The 20467-nt window shown below is 36.4% G+C and overlaps 1 protein-coding gene across 8 annotated transcripts in view; it reads right to left on the bottom strand.

The window, feature by feature from the left end:
- ADAMTSL3 (ADAMTS like 3) overlaps window positions 1-20467 on the bottom strand; it is a 553717-nt gene that overhangs the window by 51673 nt on the left and 481577 nt on the right. For all 8 annotated transcript variants that reach the window (XM_074295268.1, XM_074295270.1, XM_074295266.1 and 5 more), the window contains exons 22-23: window positions 8844-8971; window positions 3223-3351 (exon numbers count right to left, since the gene is read on the bottom strand). In XM_074295268.1, the coding sequence (XP_074151369.1) occupies window positions 3223-3351; window positions 8844-8971 (257 nt within the window). The remainder of the gene's footprint in view (window positions 1-3222; window positions 3352-8843; window positions 8972-20467) is intronic.

Consider the following 20467-nt stretch of genomic DNA (forward strand, 5'->3'; position numbering starts at 1 on the left):
GTGGTCCTGCATGAGTCACTCCACCTCTGTCTGCTTCAGTTTCTTTTCTTTTTCTTTTTTTTGCATGTTTTGTAGCATTTGATAGCAGCTTTTTATTGGTTACAAAACCTAAGCCCATATACAAAAATTAGGAACACATTTAGATGCATCTTTTGAAAGAACGTTTTAGTCTATTTTAACTGATAGTTTAAAAAATAATAAAAACAATACAATTTTTAAACACTGTTCTGAAAACTTAAAAGTGCAGCAATATATTCTGTTTCCTTTAACTATGAAATGGTGCAATTTCAATCCAAAACTGATAAGGTCACAAGAAAGAGAATCAAGTAACTGCATAGATCTATCTGCTTTACCTGACTCTATAATATTCACTTGGATGTTGTTTGCACTTTCAGTGCAAGAAAAAAATGGAATCTTCACAATAGTGGGGAAAATGTTCATTTTAATCTCACTGAAATATCAATGTTTGCAAAATCAACAGTCAGTATATGTGGCAGGGTCATCAGAATCAAGTTGGAAAGGGGAAAGGATTTTAATTTATCACAATATCTGGTGGATTTAGACTTTTCAATTTCACCAGTTTGTGACCTTAAATTGCTTTGACTTTCTTATACCTACTTTTAGTGAACACCACACAGTTCTGAGATTTTAGACTTTGTATGAATAGGATGCAGTTACCATATGAAGCTTTTAAAAACTCAACTTTTGGGGAAAGAAAAAAAAAAGGCACAATGAACTTCAACTCAATTTTATATGCACAAGAGTTGAAAAATTTGAGCCATCTTAAAGAGAAATTGATTCTAAAATTTATAAAACCTATAAATAATCAGAGGCCAAACCACTATATTAAAACTGATTCTCTAGCAAGTAAAAATCTTGCAGTTTAAGCATACACTTGTATCCATTTGAGATACAAGACAAAACTTCACTCTTTAAAGTTTGCCTCAGTTTCATTTATAAAACAGAGATATATGTCACTTTCTCAGTGTTGCTGCAGGAACCAAATAGGATGCTTGAAAAGCACTTAGCACAGTACTTAGAACATAGTAGGTACTTGTTCCCTTCTCTTTTCCCCCATTTGTGTAGCCATTCACAATATTAAAAATGCTTTCACACGCATTATCTCATTTGAGCCTTAAAACAAATCATTACGGTAAACATTATTGAGCATTTTATGCATATCTGAAAAATGAATAAATTTTGACTTGAGTGAACAGTTAACTGCCCAAAATTACACAGGTAGTCACAGGCAAAACTGAGACAAGAAAACAGGATTCTTGGTTCTGTTATCTCTCCTTTATAGCATATTTCCTATAGATTTGATCTTGCACTAAGAAGTCAGTGAATAAGGAAAGTATCTATAGGAAAAATCTAATAAATTCTATACAAGAGTATTCAAAAGAAGCAATGCAAAGAAACTCAAAAGTATAGGCTATAGAGTCAATAGAGTCAATAAGTCAGTTAATAAACATTTATTAAGCACCTACTATGGGCACCATGCTAAGTGCTGAGGATACAAAGATGAAAAAGGAAACTTAATCCCTGCCCTGTGGAAATTTACAGATGAATGGTGGAAGACATCCTACAAAAGAAAATTCAGAAGGAGCAGGTGGGAGGTACTCCAGAAAGGGACAGGGTACAGAAGCCAGATGAGAAAAGAGATGTTTGTGCTGAGTATCTCCTTTAATGGAGATTTTGGAGTTCCTGACTCTAGGATAGGAACTGAATTTGTGATTTCACTGGAATAGGGAAGTGGGTGAAGAAACTCTTCACAGGCCATCACATTCTCCGTAACTTACATTCTTGGAGAAATGAACACTTTGCCCAATTTCACAGATTCAGAGTTGAATCCACATCTTACTGGCTTTAAAGCCACTTCTTTATCTACTAATATGCTGCCTCCCACGGGAAGTTGGGTTTAAGTTTCACTTATGACCTCCCCACTTTGGGCAAGCAACTTAACCCAGTTGGGCCAGACTGTCTCCATCTATGAGACTGGGAGTATAGGGGGACAGGTTGATAGTAATTTTGTCCCTTTCTCTTCTAATTCTATGATGCTCCTAATGTTCTCATTTCTCTAGCGATGGAATCCAATTTTAAGCAGATTTCTCATTATCTTTCTTGGACAGAGGCAGGGGATTGATGAAAATAAGATGACCAAATTTCCAAGACAACCAAATTTTCTAAGTTCTTGGGAAAGCCAGAAGCATGGCCCATAGCAACTTTAAGGGTACCTTCATAAATGAACAGGACTGGCAATGCTTGTGCAAATAACACAATAACAGTTTTTCAAATATTGCAAAGATAGGAGTGGTTTAAGCCTCTGTGTCTCATGCGGATCCAGTTCCAAAATCAATTGTGCCAGCAAGAGAATAAAATTTGGGTCCAACACTTGAACAGCTTTTTATAGAAACTGTTAATGACAGCAAATGATAACCAGACTTGGGCCAATCATGTATCCTTTCCTCAGACAAAATTGCCATGGAAGCCAATTATTCATCTGTCATCCTCCCCCAAGTCTATCTAAAAATGCAACTTCTAAATTAGCTATACCATGAAATCCAATTTCAAAATACTATGCAAATCAGAAATCAAAACGAAGGCAAGACAATGAGGTTCCTCTTAGTAAAGGCTGGTTCTGTTCTCCCAAGCCCCTCTCTGCAGGTGCGGGATGGCAGAAGCTCCAGACAGCTGTGGCTTGGCATCTGAGCCGCGTAATCCCGCTCGTCTCCTCGCTGTAGCCACAGAATGCCGGTCCGGACTATAATGGCTAGGTTTGTACTGCCAAAAGGTTCGCAGTTGTGTTGTGTGTTTTTTTTTCCCCACCCCCTTTGGGGCAAGGGCAGCGGGGGAATCGGGTGAGTTTCTGGAGATGTCTTTTACAAGTCTAGATCTATGAAGGCCAGATGGCCTGGGAATTTCAAAGGGGGTGAAAAACAGCTCATTGTGGGTTTGCAGATTTTCAGACCCATAGGTCAACTGGTGGCGGAGCCAAGAGAGGGCTTCCTCGCAGCTTGGAGGAACGCTGGCCACGGGCCATTCACAAGAAGGAAGAGATTTCAGTGCTGGACGTCTGTGCCGGGGTGTGCCCCAGACAGACGGCTCACAAGCCCTAGGAAAAAAGCGTGGCCTTCCTCCTGTGACTAAGTATGGCCACAATCCTCCTCCCAGCTCCCACTGGCTGTTCAGTTGCACAGAGTGGAAAAGGATGCTCTCACCTACCTTTGACAGGACACTTGATGGTGACGTTGGCTCCCACTGTTGCCCTGGCAGTGCCACCGACAATCACAGTCAGACGGCCGTGCTCTGCTTCTGTGAAATTTCTTGCCACAGTCAAGATGACAGGTCCCTCTTAATTAAAAGGAAGCACAAGAACAGGTTAGATTTAAAGTCGTCCTCCCTTTTTCTCCCATAGCTAACAAAGCAGCAGGGCAATGACCAAAGGTGGTAGGAGGATGGATATAGATTAAAAATGTGCAGCAAAAATCTAGTTACTGCAATTCTGGCACCAGTTTAATTGGCGGTCGGGGAGGGAGTGATCAGACCGTCTGGACATGTAATTCCACTGGAGTATGAGCAAACTACCAATGCGAACCAGCAACTGTTCCACAAGCTGGAGTACTAGAAGGTGATGCGACCCCCAGTACGTCTCAGATGTACTGCTTACATAGCAGTCATAAAGAGTGAAAGATCGTAATCTTTCCACTTAATGTTTTCAAATATCTAATTTTATAACATATGGATTCCCCTAAATACCAAAGAAATTGTAATTCTGACTCATAGGTTTGAATAGGGTAATGTATTAGTCAATAAGCATTTATTAAGCAGTCATTATGCTAAGTCCTAGGGATAAAAAAAAAAAAAAGCTCTCTTTCCCCCCCCAAAACTGGAAGAGATGACTTGTGTTCTTGTGTTCAAATTATGACTTGGCACAGCGCTTGGCACATAGCAGGAGCTTATTAAAAGTTTGTCGACTGACTGGTTATACTATCTGAGCAATCCCTTCATCTCTCTAAGCTTCATTCACTTGCCTTATTTAAAAATGAGTCTGTGTTATATCAATTAATCAATCAATCAATAAGTATTTATCAAGTATTGATTATGTGTTGGGTATTAGGAATATAAAGTCAAAAATGACACATTTACAACTTTCAGAGAATTTATATAATTAAAAAAGAGAGAACTAATACAACATAAATACCAAGAAACACAGGTGGAAGTTGTAAGGCTCCCATTTAGGCTTGATGTCAGGCAAACTTCCTAAGAATTAAGTCTATCCCTAAGTAGAAGAATCTGCCTTCAGAAGTTATGGGTCCTCCCTACTCTGGAATTTTTCTAGCAAAGACTGAAAACCTATAGGGAGTTTTACAATAGATATTCTTTTTCATAGACGAGTTGGACCAGTTGACCTTTGAGGTTCTTTCTGGCCAAAAAATTTGGGGATTATGTGAGAGTGATTTTATCCAAGCATTCTAGATCTAAGATTCTATGATTATCTTTCTTATCTGATCTTTTTAAGGCATAATTGACTTAAGTTAGTCCCAATTCAGAATAAAGAGTTTCTCTTAAAACAACTTACAATACTAAGACTCATTTAAATTGCAGAAAGTTTTTTGTTGTTGTTGTTGTTGCTGAGGCAATTGGGGTTAAGTGACTTCTTGCAGAAAGTCTTAAGATGGAAAATGAACCTTAATTGGTCAGCTGTAACACAGCTCTCCAATAGCAAAGTTACATGTGGCTATGACCAGTAACACTGTGTAATTTAATTTTTAAAGATGGTCAATAATGGTGAAATAAAATTAAAAGTTAGTATCTGATTATTCTGAAACAAGTGTTTGTATAACAGATTAAGTGGAAAAATTCAATACTAGAAAAAATATTTCAAGCTTGGAAAGAATAAAGAATGTGTTGGTCAGTGACAACTCTGGCTTCACACTAACATTTCCTGCCTAAAGAAATATGCTCCCCTAGGGCTGGTGACAGGCAAAAAGCCAAGTACCACAGAGTAAACAAGGCTACCCTCCCAAGGCCAGTCTAGACCCACCACATGGCGCTTTCGGAAAACAGGAAGGGACAAGTTGGTAGGAATGTGCTGATGAAGATGGGCAATTTAGTCTGAGAAATCAAGAAAGGGGACTAGGACAAAAAGGGAATCAGTTCACTATGATGGCGAGGAAGCAAATCTTGCCAACCACTTGCTTCCCATGAACTAAGAATTTTTTTTACATTCTTAAATAATAATTGATAGGTGACCTAGATATATGATATATTGATATATGATAGTTTTATTGATACCAGATAGTCCTGGGATAGGGTTTCTTAACTGTAGTCTATGAGCTTCTAAAATATATATTTAATATCAACATAAATGGTTTCCTTTGTAATCCTACATGCTTTATTTTATGTATTTAAGAATATAATTCTGAGAAGGGGTCCAAAGGCTTCACCAGACCGTCAAAGGGATCCATGACATGAACAAGGTTAAGAATCCCTAATCAATAGGCACAACCCAGATAAACACCAACAAGTACCAGAATAATAGCTTTGGCCTGAAGCTAAGAGAACCTAAGCTGAGGCTGTACCAGTCCTTTACTTGGAGGTGCAAGAAAAGGAAAGGACTCACTAAATACCTCCACACAGGGCCTCAGTGACCTTATCATAAATGCTGAGAAGCAGGTTCCTAGTGAGCTTGGCAGAGGGTCTCCCAAGAAATGCCCCAGGGATCTGACTTTGGCCTTGGACCATTCAACAATTTTTATCAGTGACTTGGAGAACAGTACAGCTGGTGTGCTTATTTAATTTGCAGGTGACAGAAAGCCAGCTAACAAATCGTTATGACAGAGTTAGGAGCCAAAAAAATCTTGTGAGGATAGAAGACTGGGCCAAGTATAATTAGATGAAACTTAATAGGGATAGATTTAAAGTTTTACCTTTGGTTAAGAAAATCAGACTCACAAGCATCAGGGAAGCATGGCTAGACATCAGTTTGTATAGGGATAAAAAAAGATCTGGGGAGTTTTAGTTGATGGCAAGTTCAGTATGGTCCAGTGAAGAAGGCTAATGTAATCTTATGCAATATTAGAGGAGTTATATAGAGTCCATGACTCCGAGAGGGAGTCTGTCCAGATTATTATGTACCCTGAATATGTTGTCCCTTTCTAATGGCTACATTTGAGTAAAGACATTGGTAAGTTAGAACACATCTAAAGGAAGGTGATCAGGATGAGCAAGTATGCTGAGATCATGACATAGTGGTTCAAGATGTTTAATCCGGAGAAGGGAAGAAGGGATAGTTTAGTCTAATACTAAACAAAAATTTTATTGTGATATCTATATATTATATTTTTATAATATATATATATATATATATGTAAAATATAATAAACAAGGATTTTAGACCTAAAAGTTAAACTTGTTTTCCTTGGATCAAGAAGGCAAAGCTAGTGAGATGTAGGGAAGAACTTCCTAACAATTTGGGCTATCCCAAAGTAAAATGGGCAGAGTTGCTTTCTTTCCTTTGGACATTTTAAAGTTAAAGTTATATTATCACTTGACATACATGTAGGAAGAATTTTTATTCAGGTATAAATTGGGTGTCTGGTCCAACTTTTGAAGTCTGGGATTCTGTTCAGGTGTACAGTTTGCAGTAAATGGCCTTGAGTTCTTTTGTACTTCTGGGATTTTATAATTCTGGAGGTCTAGGAAGGTTTCCCTTCCAGGATACTTTTTTAAACTTTTTAGACTGAATTTTTACTTTATTTTTCTCAAGTATACATAAACAAAATTTTTACACATTTATTAAATTTTTCTTTTTTTCTTTCCTCCTCTCTTCCTGAGAAGGCAAATAATATAGATTATACATGTGCAGTCATGCAAAACACTTTAATATTAGTCCAGGATATTTTTCTACAACACGTTGTGAACCCCAAAATAATTGCCAATAGAAGTCGATGTCTCAAGAAAGCCCTTAGGCTTATTAAAAATTATCTAGTCTGAGGATGTGAGGAATGAAGATGAAATCTGACAGAAGCAAACTGGCTTTGGTAACATGTCAGGATGGGGAGTTTATTAGCATCTTAGAACATTAAGAGCAGAAAGAAGCCCAGACCAATTATTTCATTATACAGGTGAGGAACCCATGCCCACAGAGGTAATTACCACAAAGTCAAACAATTAGTGACAGAGCCTACAAGACTGCTCGAACCATCTCACTCCTAACTCTGCCAATCCTCCAGCTCACTATTACATATTGTCTTATTCCCCCCAGGGGAATGTAAATTCTTTGTGGCCAAAAGGCATGTCTCATATTTCTCTGCTATCCCCTACAGTGCTCCGATCTGGGTTGGATGCTTTAAAAGGGCATTCAGGGAATACTTAGAACCATATAATTTTAGAACTGGAAGGGACTCAGATCCTCTAATCCAAAGTCTTCATTTTTCAGATGAAGAAACTGAGACTTGGAGAGCTGAAGATTTGAACAAAGCTACAGAGCTCATTAGCTGCACAGCCAGGACCAGAACCAAAGCCCTTGACTCCAAAGACCATGTTATTTCTCTTTTACCATTATGCTGCTCAACTTATTGCACTTGGCTGTGACATCTCCCCAAAGAGCAATTTTGCAAACATTTCCCTCTCCCACCCACCCTGGAATCCCTACATCTGATTCTCACTTGTGGTTTAGGGAAGCAGTAACAGAAACCACTGCTGGTGCTGGGGGTAATTCCTTTCATCTCTGTATGCTAGAAATAAGAAAGCTTTTTAACAAAACTTTCCCTCCTCTGTGATTTCTCTAGTACAAAGAATTCCCGGAGTGGAGACTTCACCCACCAAGGCAATTCTCCAGTAGTTTATAGTTCTAGAGTTGGCTGTGGACAGTGATGGGTTAAGGGGATCAGAGAGCTACTTTATATCAGAGGCAGGATGGAAATCAGGTCTTAGTGACTTCATAGACAGGCAAGTACTTGACAAGACAATAAAGCTTTAGAATATCTCCTTAAAATAAGACAATTTCCACTTGCCTTCCCTGAGTGTCTGCCTGTGAGAAGCAACAATAGCTAGCATTTATATGATGTTTTAACTAGGTGAACATTGAATGGAGCTCTGCACCCAGAGTCAGAAACTCCTAAATTCAAATCCATCCTCAGGCACTTGCTATCTGGGTGATCCTGAGCAAGTCACTTAACCCAGTTTGCCTCAGTTTCCTCTTCTGTAAAATGAGCTAAAAAAGGAAATGGCAAACTGTTCCAGTATCTTTGCCAAGGGGGACATGACTGAACAACAACAAAAGCAAAAAAATCTTGCATTACAAATATAACCTCATTTTATCTTTACAATACCCTGGGGGCTGGTATAATTATCACCCCATTTTACAGTTGAAGAAATTAATAGAAAGATTAAGTGACTTGTTCTGGGTCACACAACTAGTAAATATCTGAAACAGGATTTGAATGCCGATCTTTCTGACTCTAGATCCAGCATTTTATTCAATGTGCCACCAGCTGCCTCATAAGACTTGATTTATGAAATCATAAAATGTCTGTAGAATTTTATTGAGTTCAAGCTTCTTTGAAATGTTTTTAATGAGGCATTTAGTTATATATCATAGCATTTTTAAAAAAGACAAGTCTAAAAAACCACTTTCTTTGATTTAGTGGGACTTTAAATATGAATAGTCAGTAATGTTGAAAATAAATATCTATAATAAGGATAAAGGCTGTTTTAGAGACCACCTTTGAGCATAGCCACATTAAATAACTCTAATGATTTCTCATTTCTATAAGAAGCAAGATACGGAATTAGTTGTATAGTGAAAAAAATATTCTGAATTTTTCACTAGGTATTACCTGCATACAACACTGAGGAAGTTTTTGTGTCTGAATCAGGATGATTAGCCACAGTACATCCATATACACCTTGTTCTTCCCTTGTAGGATTCCGAATTTGTATTTTTCTGATGCCATCCAGTATTATTCTGTAGAACAGTAAGAGACATGATGTATTCACTCAATAAATATATTTACTAAGGAAAGCCATTTATAACACATGAGAATATGGGTCTAAAAATTTTTGAGGCTAATAAAATAGAGCCAGGAGCAGAAATTTTTGTGTCTGTTGCAAATACCACAAACTGTGGTAAAGGAAATGGTACCATGTGCATACTCAAAAGAGTGTGGTGAGAGGCTATGACCCCCTGGGACACCAGTGTGAGAACCACTGCTGGGAGTTGGGGAAGGAACTTATCCCAGTTCTCCATCTTAATAGCTTAATATTTTAATTAACTTTTGTTTCTAATTAAGTGCTTGTCATCACCTTCTAAATTTGGTACTCTAGAGCAAAGCCCTATTTACTCTACTTATGACTCTGAGAAAGGCCTCTAGGGATTCCCATATCTATGGTCTGAACCTCCCCTTCCTTTCCTTATAGTTATAGAATTATAGGTTTTTTAAAACTCTAAGGGATCTCAGAGACCATCCATCTGCCATCTTGCATCTGTAATTCATGAACAAATAATTTAACTTTGGGGGGCTCGTTTTCTTCCCTGAAAAATAAGATAGACTGGATGACTTTTAAGGTTCTCTTCCAATTCTAAATCTAGTTCATTATTTTATCAAGATGAAATAGAGTCTTGCCCAGGGTCACAAAAGAAATATGTATCAGAACCAAGACTAAAATTCTGGGTTGCTGACTTCTCACCCACATCCTCCCATTAGCATGTCACAGGAGGGTCAATCCAGTGTGGTAGGAGTATTTCTTATTTTCTCTTGACATTGTGAAGATACCAGTGGAGCATACAAGCCATCAATTAGCTATCCTTTACTTTGGCCATATGATCAATCCATCTTTTTAAGTCATTTGTTTATTTGACGGTTCTATTTCTCCTTTACTTTTTCTTTGGAATGAGCTTCAGTCTACTGATTCTTATGTGCATTTCCACTACCCTTTGCATAATGCTCTAGTTAAATTCTTTATAGATTGTATTTTTCCATGATTTATGGCTATACAACAATCCCAGAAAACTACCACTATTTAAAGGGTGGTTCTTTATTTCTGGGAAGAGTATGCAGTCAAGAGAAAAGTTCTGAAATTCCTCAGAGGTGATCCTACCAACTTTCTTGCTCCTGTTAAATTTTAAGCTCCTTTTTTGTAGTGGCAAGGAACTGAGTGGATGCTCATCACTTGAGAATAGTTGAATAAGTATATGAATGTTTTGGGATATTATTGTTCTATAAGAAACAATCAGCAGACTAATTTCAGAAAGGCCTGTAGACACTTTAATGAACTGATGCTAAGTGAATAGAACCAAGGGAATGTTATACCCAGCAACAACAAAATTATTTGATAATCAACTTTGATGAACGTGGCTCTTTTCAACAATGAGGTGATTCAAGGCAATTCCAATAGACTTGTGATGGAGAGGGCCATCTGCATCCAGATAGAGGATTATGGGGACTGAATGTGGATCAGACATAGTATTTTCACCTTTTTTTGTTAATATTATTGTTTGCTTGCTTTTTTTTTCTTTCTCATTTTTTCTCTTTTTGACCCAATTTTCCTTCTGCAGCATGATAAATGTGGAAATATGTGTAGAAGAACTGCACCTATTTAATCTATATTGTATTACTTGCTATATAGATGAGGGAGGAAGTGGGCAGGGAGGAAGAAAAACTTCAAACACGAGATTTTGAAAGGTTCAATGTTGAAAACTGTCTTTGCAAGTATTTTGAAAAATAAAAAACTATTATTATTATAAATTTTGGGCTCATCACATTTTTACCATGTAATATAAGAACAAGGTATCTGTGTACCTTTCACTATATTTAAGTTTTCTGGTGCAATTGCATATCAATTTTGGCAACAAATATTTTTTATCAAATTGATTTATTCTATGTGGATAGTTAGGCCAAATTAATTTGAGTAAATATGAATTTCCTTTAAAAGAATATGCAGTTCCAATGTTCCTTAACTCAATTACTTAGCATAATATATGAAACACCTGAAGAATCTTAGTATTTTGAGGGAATTTCTCCCTGACTTAAACTCTGCAGAGTTGTGTGGTTTTTTAAAAAAGTAATAGTAAACACCTTTGGCTATCATGTTTCTCTCTTAAATATTTCAGTTGATATTTATTATCAAAAGGTATTCAAAGACAATTAGCTCTGTTATAATGATCTTCCTAATCAACAAGATGGAAGACTAGACATTTTTTCCTTATCCCCTAAACTTCTCAACTGTGTCCAAAATAGGAATTATGTACAAGTGCTAAAGCAATTTTGGCTTTCTCCATGGTCTGGGACATCAGGAACCCTATTTCTGATAAATTAACAGCAGAGAAGGTTAAAACTTAATCTTTAACATTCCATTTCCTATTGCACATCAGCTTTCTGTAGCAGAGCTGCACAAGCTGGCCCACAGACCTGAAAATGAATTCCTTTTTTAACTGTGAAAAATCAAAAAGCAGAGGCTTTCTTGGGCTGGGATAGCAACTCTGTGCTGTAAGAGAGAACTGAGGAACAGAAGGCAGTGGGGCAGCATTCATATATGTATGTGTAGGACCATATTAAGTTTGAGGGAAAAAGTCAAGTATCTTGCTGGGGATGATTTTCTCCATCTGCCCATCCTTTAAAGTCATTAGGGACAGAGAATGAGTCTGGTGAGATGTGAACTGCTCAATCTGGGATGAGCCATCTCAATGGCTTTGAAGTGTAGTGTCCACAAAAATTGTCATCAAAAGAGAAAAAAATGATTGAAGTTGCCAAAGATTTCATGAGGATATTACATTGATAACTTTAAACATAAAAAATAGGGAAGATATTAAAAAACAAAAGACAATATGGCCTTCAGATCACTTTTTAAAAGTCCAGATTTCTGCAAATAACTATTTCAAGACAAAGGAAAATGAATCAACACTTGATGAGGTGGAGGTAAAGGATCCTATGGACAAGAAATCATGGATATTTCTGAATGGTTTAAAAGTGAAATGAGAATTATTAAAACAGAATCTATGGATTGCATAGCAGAAATAATTACTTGACTAAAAAACTTGGATACATAGTGGCAAGTTTCACCAATGGAATTAAAGAGAATAAGTTATTGAGAATGCAAACACACAAAAGAAAAGGACAATCTGGAAAAAGAGAAACAAATAGTTCTGTTGTTACATTTTTCATGGGATTTTATATGATTAGAGCACACCCCTGAGAGATACATTGGAGGAAAAGTTTTAAGACAGCATGTTGTTCTAATGGATAAAATGTATTTTTATAGTTAATAAGCAGTAAGTATAGTGGTATTTTGCATTCTCTATTTCTTCACTTGTGATATAATGTGCTATGTCACTTTCAAATATATCAATATATCATTTTCAAAAATCTGTATATTCCCTTCTAATATTTTCATCAAAGAAGCCTTAAATGTATTCAAATTATTCTCTAAAATTATATGATGGGAAAGTAGGGTTATGGATTTGTAATTGATATTCCCTACATTGCATTTTTTTTAGAACTAAGGCAATCTTAATTTCTAAAAAAACTTTTGATATCTTCCTCCTCAGATACCTTAAAAAATTTCCCTTAATATCATTATCTGTTGCCTCCAGAATGTACCTCCTTCATGTTATATTTGGTTTAGCTTTTCCCATAATTATTTATTTATCACAAGGACATTTACACTTGCTTTATAAACTTATTTAGGATTATGTTCTTAGAATCCAAATGAGTGCTTTCATTTTATGGTGGACAGAATTTGTTGTAAAAATATTTGGACATCTTTTTTCACTTTTTAATTAATTTATTGTTTGCTTTACAATTTCATCCTTAAATAAACCTGAAAAGATTTAATTGGGGGCAGGGGTCTCTCACCAAGCTTTCTTTTTAAAAATAATATTTTCTTTTTTTCCAATTCCATATAAAAACAATTTTTAACATTTGGTTTTTTTTTTAAATTTTGAGTTTTATATTCTCTTCCTCCTTTTGCCAAACTTTCTTTATACTGTTTATCTCCACTATCATCAATTTCTATACACTGCTTCTTACTGGTCAGTATCCTTCTTCATTATATGGGAAGTAAACATCTGAAGTTGCCCTCCTTGCCCCCCTCTTTACTTTTCTGTAAATGCAGGGAATCTGGAATCTTTCTCAGAAGAAAGAAAATTTGGAGGGGAGGATAGGAAACAGGGCTGAAAGCTTACTATTTGCCCTGCAACTATACCCTCCAGATTCTCAGGCACTGGCATCTTATTTGTCAATTAACTTTAAAGTTCTATGAATTTAATTGGCTACTCTGGGTAGCCATATCTTCTCTACAGTTATTCCTTTAGGACCACTGTGCCCTTCCACCTGCCTTAAAGCTTAGCCATCCCCCCACTTTGTCATCTCTCCCAGTTAGAATGTGAATTCACTGTGAATTCACTGCTTTTCTCGCTGTAACCCTGGAATTCAGCATGGTGCTTGGTACTTGATAAACTCTTAGTTCAATTGTTCATTTACTTACTTATTCATCCTAATTCAGGCCCTCATCGCCTCTTGCCTAAACTACTGAAGTGGCATTCTCCTTAGACTCCTGGCTTTTAGTCTCATCCCTTTCCAATCCATCCTCTATGTCACTGCCAAAAATAATCTTCATAAAGTGTAAGAGTGAGCATATCAGCCTCTTTTGTCTTTAGAATAAAATACACACTTGCTTAGCTTGGTTTAAAGCCCTCCACAGTCTGGCTCCAGTCTGTGCCAGGCTTACTATACATTTCTCTCCTTTATGAACTTTCTTCAGACAAATAGCTCTAAACACAGAATTCTAATTTCCTGCCTTCATGTCTTTTTTGCAGGTCTATAAGGCCTTCTGCTTTTTTAGACTCTGCCTTTTATAGTCTCTGGATCATATATGTCTAAAGGAAAGCCTTTCATGATCCTGTTACTTGTTAGTAATCTTTCTCCTTCACAAATTATCATGCACGGTTTTTTTTTTCTATTTCCAAGTGGGATCCTTTGTGAAATGTAAACTCCTTGAGGAGAAGGACAATTTTTTTGTCTATATTTCTGGTGTTTTAGTGTACTTACACAGAGTCAAAGCTTAATAAATGATTTATTTATTTTGATTGGATTACTAGCTACTTTCCTTTACTCATGTTGCAACCTTTTTGGCCTCTCAAATTAACTTTTAGGAAAAAAAAACACTTCTCTATCATTTGTAGTTTATATTTAGGTTTCAAGTTAACCTATTTTAATTCTTCAAACTTAGCACTTTCACTTCTCTCCTTCTCAAGCACACTAAGATGTCCATTGGCAATACTTCTGCTTGCTCTCCCTTTTCTTTCCATTAACACCTTAAATCTGTTTGTGAAGATTTTGACTTTTAATTTTTGTTAATTATGTGTCAGATTTGTCTGCTTTTTTTATTCCTTTAAAGCATCTAACAGTTTCTTGCTTGGGGTATGTCTACTCAATTTTATTCTCTCAACATGTCTTACCAGATACTTCCTACACTATCACAAATTACTTTCCTTTTTAAAGAATTTGGTTTTGCTCCTTCTGCTCTTTCTATGAGCTTTCTCTCCTAGATCTGAAGTTAGTAGCAGTTTAATTAAAATCAATAAATTTTTATTAAGCACCAACCAAGTGCTAAATACTGGTAATACAAAAAGCAAAAAAGATTTCCATCGCTCTGCCCTTGCGGACCTAACATTTTCATAGACAGGTAAACACTTAAGTTATTTTAGAAGGGAGAGGGGAACTGCAATTGCAAGGGAGCAGAGGGGGTAGAAATGATTTCCTAGGACACTTTACCTGAGTGTTTAAAAATTTTAGGAATTGAGAGAGGTGGTTCAATATTCCATGCATGGGGGACATAATTTATCCAAGGGAAAGAGATAGAACTGTCAGTTTAAGAGAATATCTAGGGAATAGGGGAATTAATATGACTACAGCACAGAGGACATGAAGGGGAGTAATGGGCAGCAATGGTGGAAATATAACCATATTCTGGAGAATATGAGGCTGAGGAGTTTCCAGGAAGCCACAGAAGATTTCTGAGTAAGTAAGGAACTGTATTTGAAGAATATTTAATAGTGATGTAGAAGATAATTAGAGGAAGAAATGGCTAGAAGCAAGGAGGATAGAAGTGATGAGTCAGGATTTGAGTAATGGTTGTACTGGTGGAGAGATGTGGTAGAATCCACAAGACTTGACAACTGCAATAATCACGCATGGGGAATGAAGGAGAAAGAAGAATCGAGGAACATTCTGAAGTTGTGAACCCTGGGGGTGACTGGAAGGATGATTGTATCATTCTTTATTTCAATAATAAAATAACTTCTTTATCTGTACTCTTCACCCTTCCACTGGGTTCTTGTCCCTCTGATTTTCTTCCTCCTACACCCTCAGTTTCTTCCTTCCTACTGGCTTCATTCCCCTTTGCCTATACTCATGCTTAAGTCTCAGCTATCCTAAACAACAGCCATAACAACACTTCTCGTTGCCCTGTTTCCATGTTATTGCTTATGCCTTCAAAAATAAAATAAAGATTAGATGGAGGATAGCTATGCAAAAAGGGGAGCAGGTGATTAGCTATCAGTACCTGAATTACTTTGTCTGTCTCCTGCGTTTCTGTTCCCACAAACTACCCACGCCTTTTGGGACGCCAGCTTGCCTTTCTGTCTATGGTTCTCTTGGCTCACCCTCAGACACCTTCCTTCATTTGGCCCCCTCCCAGCATTCCAGCCCCCTGGCGTTCAGAGCCTTACTTGTAACTCTCCTGGCTCAGTTCCACCAAGCATGTTTGTCATGGACCATTCCCAGTGAATCTCTGGGACTCCTGACCTTGCCCCAGACTTGATCCTCTCTAGAAAATGTCCCAAATCTCACCTTCCTTTCACTGCCAAAATCTAAAAGTATTAGTTTTAACTCAATGTCTTTACAACCCATTCACATCTAAGCTTTGAGCAACCTCAATTTTACTTTCACCAACTTAATGGAATTGTTTTTTCTAAGGTCACCAGTGACTTTCTGGCTGTCAATTCTATCAACCTTTTCTCCATCATCTTTCTTGATATTTGTGCCATTTGATATTCAACTAGCTCTTCTTGAAAATCTCTTTCCCTCTTTCAATCATTCCACTTTTCTGGATTCTTCTTTCTCTTCAACAGATTCATCCATGAAAACTACATTGATTCTTTTTCTTCTCCCTACCCTTTAAATATAGACATTTTCTAAGGCTTTGCCTTTTGCCATTTCTTCTCTTAAATTATTTCCCTTTTTCCTAACATTTGAAATAAAAATAAAATATATTTTCTAACTGTATGTTGTTTTTTCATACCACACACACTTCCCAATATCATTCTCATACTTTTCTTCATAAAAAATGCAATACAATTAAACAAACTAAAAATGGTCTGTGTGAGTAACAAGAATAAGTATAATTCTACACTAATAGTCTATTCCTTTTCCATAGACTGGAAAGAAGTGTTTTCCAGCAGCACTACTTTAAAGCCAACATTGACCATTGTCTGTTAAAACATTTATATCAGTGATGTCAAACTTAAGTAGAAACAGATCCCTCCCAGGCTGCATACTAACTTAGAAAACCACAAATTCATACTATCTATGTTTTATTGTATTTTTATGTATTTGTAAAATATACTCAATTCCATTTTAATCTGGTTCTGATACACTTGGGAGTGTTGTGGTTTGTAGTTTGACACCTCTGATTTATATCACTATACTTGTGCATATTTTCTTCTTGGTTCTATGTTTGTTAGATCTGTACCAGTTTCATATATCTTCCCATATTTCTATGAATTTCTCATATTTGTCATTCCTTAAATATAAAAAATACCTCATATCACCAATATATTACACATTGTTCAGACATTAATAATAGTCATCGACATTTACTTTAAAGTTTGAAAAATAATATAAATATACAATATATGTGTGTTTCATATACATGTATATATACATAGACACACACACACATATATATATATATATATATGTATATACACATACATCCGTGCTTGTTCCTCTCTAATGATTGACCATTTCATGTTGCCTTCCTCTGCCCAATAGAATGGAAGCCTCTCTAAAGCAGACATTGCTTTATTTTTGACTTTGTGCTTCTAGTGCTATTTTGTGGTGCATATTAATGATGACTTGTTGGCTTAAAATTAAGACCAAAAACAAAACTCCCACTGTTCAGGGAATTAAGATTCTGCTGAAGGGAAACAACTCTGCATCCAGAGTGATGGTGGGGGGGGAACAACAATCACAGAGGATATATGAATAATAGAAGAGAGTTTTATAAGGAACAGTGTATGTGAGGAGGCGGGGAGGGGGGGGAATAAGTGTCACCTGACTTTGCTATTTATTACAATGGGATTTTGCAAATAAGTCAAGTAAGAATCAAGTGGAGGGAGCCTTTGGGTACGAGTGGAAACATCTGTAAAATATGTTGTAATAATAGGACCAGAGTATTGTCAACACCAATCACGATTAACTTCATTTTAAAAGTATTTTTAGCCAAATATTATATCCTCAAAGTAACACAATGCTAGTGGGGAAAACGTCATCCCACCTCTTAATCAGACAGGTGGGGAAACTAAGACCCAGAGAGAGAGCTGCATTCCATCCATCCCACAGGCAGGCTGTGAAATCTTCCCCCTTACTCATACCTTTGGGGGTCTGAGGCTTCAGTTTTAATGTATTTTCTGGTGCCATTGATGGCTTACCATGAATCGATTTATCTGATGTCATTGTGATTTCCCTGCTTGGGTTCAGAGGAAAAAGACAGGGGGGGAAAATGGGAAGATGGCCAGACCAGTGCAGGGGAGAATGAGTCAAGGGCAGCTGGAAGTCCTGGGAGTTCCCAGGAGAGTCCTTAGGGGGAGGAGAGAACCAAGTGGCAAGTCGTCTCAGCCCCAGCCCCTAGCATAGTACTTGGAAGGAAGGGCACTTAAGAAATGCTGATTGATGAACTAACTTTCCTTAATAAAATAAGATCCACATGGAAGAAAAAGGGTTTTCCATTCAATCAACACTTTTTTTCCATTTTTCCATCCCCCTCACACTAAACATATACTTTGAAGTGACCCAATGATTGACTCATCTTGGTGCTTTCTGCCCACCATTGAGAGAATGGTGAAACATCAGTCCTGGTAGACCCTTAACCAATTTCTTTAACTTTAAGGCAGCCAATGGTGGGAAAAATGGTCTTCAAAAGAAAGGAACTTCCTTCAAAGGCATCATTCCCATATTACAGATGAGATAACTGAGACCCAGAGATATTAATTTGCCTACTGTCACATAACTAATCTGTATCATAGGCAGGATTAGAACAGTCTCTCCTGATCCCAGGCCCCACATTCTTTCCATGACATAATATTGCCATTTTCTGCTGCATGCTTGCCAAAGGCATTTAACCATATAATGGAATAGATTCATACAGTAAAGAGAAAAGAGATGACGAATGTCTCTTGTTAGATTACAATATGGAACTCAATGGCCAACTTATGGAACATGTCCATCAGTTATTATATTTGAGAAAGAGAGCATCCGTGACAAATTGGGCTCAAATTTAATAAGGAGATGGTGAGAGGATATGATTGCTTTGGGGGAGTTACAAGATTCTCTTAATGATATCAGACTTCTGCTATATGTTCATTTCTTCCCATTCACACATCTCTGGTCCAGGTTCTTATCACCTCTTGCTTGGACCATTACAATAATATCCAACTAATTATGTTGGCATCTAAATATTGGATGGATTAAAATAGAGAGAGACTGGTTTCCCTACCTCTCATCTTTTCCTTTCTAATCTATCATCCATTGAGTTCTCAAGGTGATTTGACTAAAGCATAGATGCCCTGTACTTAATTAGCTTCATTTATTTCCTAAGATTCTACTCTCCAGAATAAAATATAAATTCCAGTTTGACATTTAAAATTTTTGTCTTTTAAATGCCAATATTATATGAGTGTTTCTGGGAGTGAGACATGGGATGGTCTTAGAAGAATCTCCAAAAGACAATGGAAAGCTACATGGTGGAACTAAGTAGGCTGAAACATAAATAATGAATATTGAAACATAATCAATGAAGATGAACAGGAATAAAATATGATAATATACACTGGATTAACTTATAGACTGAATGTAACATGAATAAAAATACCTCTTATGATTTGGGAATACTCAGAATTGAAAGGTCAAAAAGTTCTGCCAGAAAGCAATGTTACAATATGGCGATATACTGTATGGTGAGCAAATTTAGTAGTTTTGAGATGTAGTTTTTGATGCGTGCTCTAGAAGCCACAATTGGGAAAAATTAGCCTTAGGTTATGGTGAAGAAAGGAGGGAATGATAAATTGGAATTATGTTTAAAATAACATCAGTGGAGAGCTAGAAATACAAATGACAAGAGAAGAGAGACCAGTAGCAATCAGAATGAATGGAGCTAGAATGAGAATAGTAGTGAGAGTGTAAAAAAGGAAGTATCTAGGTATAGATGTGCCCAGGAATTGAAGCCCTTCAAAGCCAAACTGAATTTTTGATTTCAGGAGTAGGTAAAAAAGTGGATATAACTAAAATTGGTATAGCCCATCCAGTATAGTCTGTGAAAAACACATGGAGAAGGTAGATGGATTTGATTACATAAAATGTAGTTTTATAATAAAAATTTATTCAGGAATATTGACAGATATTGGTGATCAACATTTATAAATTTGAAATTTAATATTTATAAGGAAATTTGAAAAAATCAAGGGAGATGAACACTTGCTTTTCATTGGATAAATGGTCAAAAGATATTAAAAATCAATTTACAAAGGAAGGCACTCATGTTGTAAATAATTACTTTAAAATATTTTAAATAGATAATCAGAATAAGAATGCAAGTCAAATAAAGTTGAGATGCCATTTTATAGATATTAAAAGAAAAGGATAAAATTCTGAGCTCTTGAAGCTGTGAAGAAACAAGTTTATTTATATATTGTTGGTGGAGCTGAAAGTTGGTAGAAACTTTTTGGAGGGCAATTCAGAAATATGCAATATAAACAAATCTTCTGTTCCAGAATTCCTCTTATTAGAAATATCCAAAGTATTAGAAAAATCAAAGCTATTTGTTAAAAGTCATGTAAAGCAGTACCTGCGATTGCAAAGAAATGGAAATACTCAACTGTTGGTAAGAAAACATAAAATAGTGAAAAGACTATTGAATGAGTCAGAAGACATAAATTAGAATTCTGCTTTTACTACTTTACTACCTGCATAACCCTGAATAAGTGACAATAACTGGGCTCCAGTCATTGTCAAATCAGAGTCACACTAAGAGTTTCCAAGGTCTTTTCCAGATTTAAGTCTGTAAATTATTTATATAATGCAATATTTACAATTAAAATGGTATACAGAGAATGTGGGGAAAATTTAAAAATGCAACATATTTGCAACTAAGTAGAAATAAAATGGGCGGCTATGGAGTCAAAAAG

This window comes from Sminthopsis crassicaudata, chromosome 2, assembly GCF_048593235.1.
Source record: "Sminthopsis crassicaudata isolate SCR6 chromosome 2, ASM4859323v1, whole genome shotgun sequence".
NCBI lineage: Eukaryota > Metazoa > Chordata > Mammalia > Dasyuromorphia > Dasyuridae > Sminthopsis > Sminthopsis crassicaudata.